The 4,336-nt window shown below is 41.2% G+C and overlaps 1 protein-coding gene across 1 annotated transcript; it reads left to right on the forward strand.

Moving 5' to 3' along the window:
- Positions 1 to 1,644: 1,644 nt before the first annotated feature.
- Positions 1,645 to 3,549, forward strand: LOC141590795 (uncharacterized). Its single transcript, XM_074411356.1, has 4 exons — positions 1,645 to 1,659; positions 1,707 to 2,896; positions 3,120 to 3,335; positions 3,429 to 3,549. The coding sequence occupies exons 1-4, from the start codon at positions 1,645 to 1,647 to the stop codon at positions 3,547 to 3,549; spliced, it is 1,542 nt and encodes a 513-aa protein (XP_074267457.1).
- Positions 3,550 to 4,336: the final 787 nt, after the last annotated feature.

Genomic DNA, 4,336 nt, shown 5'->3' on the forward strand with positions numbered 1-4,336 from the left:
ATCACACAAAGGAAATAGTTGGGAATAACATCAAACTGTAACCAATGAGTGAAACAAGAAGTCGGTATAGTCGCTGGAAACATAACTATGATAGTATTTGCCATTGTGATCGAGATGACGACATAAATATATTAATTGAAGCAACGGAATGTCATGTGGCTTGACAATATTAAATGGGCAACAAGAGAGCAATTATTGTTAGCCGCACTAACAGAATGGGGTAGGAAGAAAAAGATGTGATAATTATATCAAATGGGCAACATAATTACGTACGCATGCATACACTAATACACTAATTAATACATATCTTAAATGATTGTTTTATTAAATATAATAAGAAGGGAGTAGGTACAAGCAATTGTTTGTGTTTGTTCTCAGAAAGAAGAGAAAGGAAAGTGGTGTGGGGACATACAACAACCACACTCACATAATATACAATAATAATGATAGTTTTAGTGCCTTCGTTTAGCCTGCTTATTAAATCAAAAGAGTGGAGTATGTTGCATGCAAAGTTATGTCTGGTGATCGGTCATGCTATAATATGTAGTATATAATATTAAAAGCATGTTTGTGGATGCTGTTGTCATTTTTGCATTCAACTGACTGTCGTAAGTTTTATAATTGTTTGTCCATATTAATTAGTTAGCCAACGTAAGTATGAATCGTCTTATATTATCCGCTTCACTTATATCCTAGTAGCTGTGTGTATGGGCAGTCTAGGCAGGTTGGAGTCGTCCTATTAGCCCGGTTGTTTATAGGCTAATATGGAGTCTATGGGGTCATCAGCCCGGATGTTTATAGGCTTGGTGATCGTCTAATCGGGGCGTTTGTCCCGAGAGTGTGGCCATACTTAGACTAGGACCGTATATTTATCGTAGTCCTACCGTAGGGATAAGGTAACAGTGATGGGTTGCCTTGACGTTTCGCCTTACTGAGTGGTAACTGATTTAATATGTTTGGTATAATAAGTTTACCTTTATTAAATGAGTCATTTGATTTATTTAGTTTAAAGTATGATTAATTTATAATGAGTTTATAATTTTAATTGTATAATATGTTTACTGGTAAGTCATTTGTTCATTATTGATCTATCTTAATTACTTGGTTGCTTTATCGTGATGTAATATGGCTGGGAGGACGTCCGAGTTACTCCCCATCGATCGTGTACATCATTCTTCTTATGACTGACAGGTGGATGATGGTTGCTTATTTTGTCTGGGGTTGCATCGAGTGAGCTAGCGAGCGCCTTTGTTTAGTGCACTCTTTTAGTTTTATTTGACTTTGGTTAAAACTTTTATTTCCTTTTGGTTATAGGGGTATTTATTCCCCGTAGACCTTGTATTTCCATTTGAGCACTTGGTTTTATTTAGTAGCCACCGCGGTGTCGAGGTGTTTCCGCCACCTTGAACTTAATTTGCATTCTTTGTTTTACCGTGGTTGTTACGGTTGGTATCGAGCATGGTTGCTCCCGACGCTTACACTCGGTAAACCCAAATAAAATATTAAATTTTAAGCTTAACCTTAATGACTAAAGTGAGAGATGGGTAGACAGTTAAGGACCTAAGGTGGTAGGCTGCATGTGTTTGTTTGCTTGGGTGATTAGCACCATTGTTAGGGTCTAACCTCGGCTTATTTTGAGTAAAGATGACAGCAGACCTGGTAACGTGAACAATGCGATTCTCGAAGCTCTTACTCATTTGCTCCAGAATCAGAATTGTAACAACAACAACAACCACAACAACAACAACAACAACCAGAACCAGTATACAAATATTGCAAGCCGGATTGCGAGGAGTAACGCCAAGATTTATGATGGAACTGTTGATCCTGTGCTGATGTCAGAGTGGACCAGAGACATGGAGAAGCATTTCATTCTGTACCGTGTTGCAGAGGCCGATAAAGTTAACATTGCTGCACATTTTCTCGAGAAGGAAGCGGATCATTGGTGGGCTATGACTGGTCCCACTGCTACTTTGGAACCATGTTTTGGCTGGGAGAGATTCAAGACTCTTTTGGAAGCAAGATTCTATCCTGCTCAATTGAAACACCAGAAGATGGCAGAGTTCCTGAATTTCAAGCAAGGGGATTCGTCCGTACAAGAATATACTGACCAGTTTAATGCTCTAGCCCATTTTGCTGAACCTATGATTCCTAATGAAGCCCAGAAGACTTTCTTTTTCAGGCAGGGGTTAAAGGCTAAGATCCAGGGTATGGTGAGAAGAGATACTGATACATTCGCGCGTGTTTACGATGAAGCTCTTTGGGCTGAGGGTGCTATTGAAGCTGTCAGACTTGAAGCGGTAGCTGAGACTGCTAAATCTTCCAAGAGGCCATTTACTCCTTCTACTTCGCATCCTACGATTTCAAGAAGGGCAAGCATGAGAACCAAAGGATTTCGGAAGAATGTTCCGAGCAAGGACAAAGTATGCTACAGTTGCCAGAAGACCTACCATCCTGGGAGGGACTGTAAGGGTAATCCTTTGGGATGTTATAATTGCAAAGAACAAGGTCACAAAGCTGCTGATTGTCCCAAGAAAGATACTACTCCTACTGCAGCGAATGTTCCTAAGCCGAAGGGACGTATCTTCGTGATGAGCCGTGCTGAGGCTGAGGCACACCCAGATGTGATTACTGGTATGTTTACAGTTTCAGATATTCCTGCTTATATTTTATTCGACATCGCATCTCTTTCTTTTATATCCGTATCCTTTGCCAAGAAAGTCGCTCTTGTTTCCCATTCTCACCGAGACCACTCCTATATCTTTACCGTCCGTGAAGTTGTTTCATGTTCCACGGTATTCAAGGATGTTCCTATCTCTATTGTGGGATCTATCCTTCCAGCTACTCTTATTAGTTTCTCTTTAGCCGAGTTTGACATCATTCTAGGCATGGATTGGTTATCCTGTTACGATGCTAGATTTCAATGCGAGACCAAAGATTTTTCTTAAGAGTCCGTGTGGTACGAAGTTGACTTATAAGGGAATGAGAATGCAACCATGTATCAAGTTAATTTCAGCAATGAAGCTTATTGGCATGCAGAGGAAATGACATGAAGTGTATCTATGTGTGGTGACGAATGCTCCATCGTTACCGAAACTTGAAGATGTTCCGGTTGTCAGTGGGTATGCAGATGTTTTTCCAGATGAGCTACCAGGTATACCTCCGGAGAGGGATGTTGAGTTTGCTATCGATCTTGTACCAGGGACCGGACCTATTGCGAAGGCTCCATATCGTATGGCTCCTATCGAATTGCAAGAATTGAAGAAGCAGTTAGATGAGATGATCGAGAAGGGTTTTATCCGCCCGAGTGCTTCTCCTTGGGGTGCTCCTGTTTTGTTCGTCAAGAAGAAGGATGGTAGTATGAGATTGTGTATAGACTACCGTGAGCTGAACCGCGTGACCATCAAGAATAAGTACCCGTTGCCCAGGATTAATGATTTGTTCGATCAGTTGAGGGGTGCAGGTGTGTTCTCCAAGATTGATTTGAGATCGGGCTATCATCAGATTCCAGTTAAAGAGGCTGACATCCCGAAGACAAACGACTTTTAGTACAAGATATGGTCATTATGAGTTTAAGGTGATGCCTTTTGGTTTGACGAATGCTCCTGCAGTTTTCATGGACCAGATGAATAGGACGTTCAGGGAGTTTTTGGATAAGTGTGTGGTGGTTTTCATTGATGACATCTTGATCTATTCCAAGGATGAGAACGAGCATAAAGCGCATCTTCGCGCAATACTCGATATTCTTCGTAAACAAAAATGGTATGCAAAGTTCTCTAAGTGTGAATTCTGGTTAAAGGAGGTGTCGTTTTTGGGGCATATCATCTCAAAGGAAGGTGTAATGGTGGATCCATCTAAGGTGGAGGCTGTTTTGGAATGGAAGAGTCCAACTAGTGTCAATGAGATTCGAAGCTTCTTGGGTTTGGCTGGTTATTACCGCAGATTTGTCAAGGATTTTTCTAAACTGGCGAGACCGATGACTCAGTTGCTGAAGAAGGAATCAAAGTTTATTTGGTCTGAGGCATGTGAGAAAGCTTTTCAAGAGTTGAAAGCAAGACTGACTTCTGCTCCTGTTTTGACCTTACCCGAAGATGGTGTTGAGTTTGACATCTTTTGCGATGCTTCTAAGAATGGGTTGGGGTGTGTCCTGATGCAAAATAGAAAGGTGATTGCTTATGCTTCAAGGCAGTTGAAAGTTCACGAGGTGAATTATCCGACGCACGATATAGAGTTAGCAGCTGTGGTACATGCTCTTAAGATATGGCGACACTACTTGATTGGAGTTCAATGCCGCATCTACACCGACCACAAGAGTCTCAAGTACATTTTCACTCAG

The sequence above is a fragment of the Silene latifolia genome, chromosome 1, assembly GCF_048544455.1.
Source record: "Silene latifolia isolate original U9 population chromosome 1, ASM4854445v1, whole genome shotgun sequence".
Taxonomy (NCBI): domain Eukaryota; kingdom Viridiplantae; phylum Streptophyta; class Magnoliopsida; order Caryophyllales; family Caryophyllaceae; genus Silene; species Silene latifolia.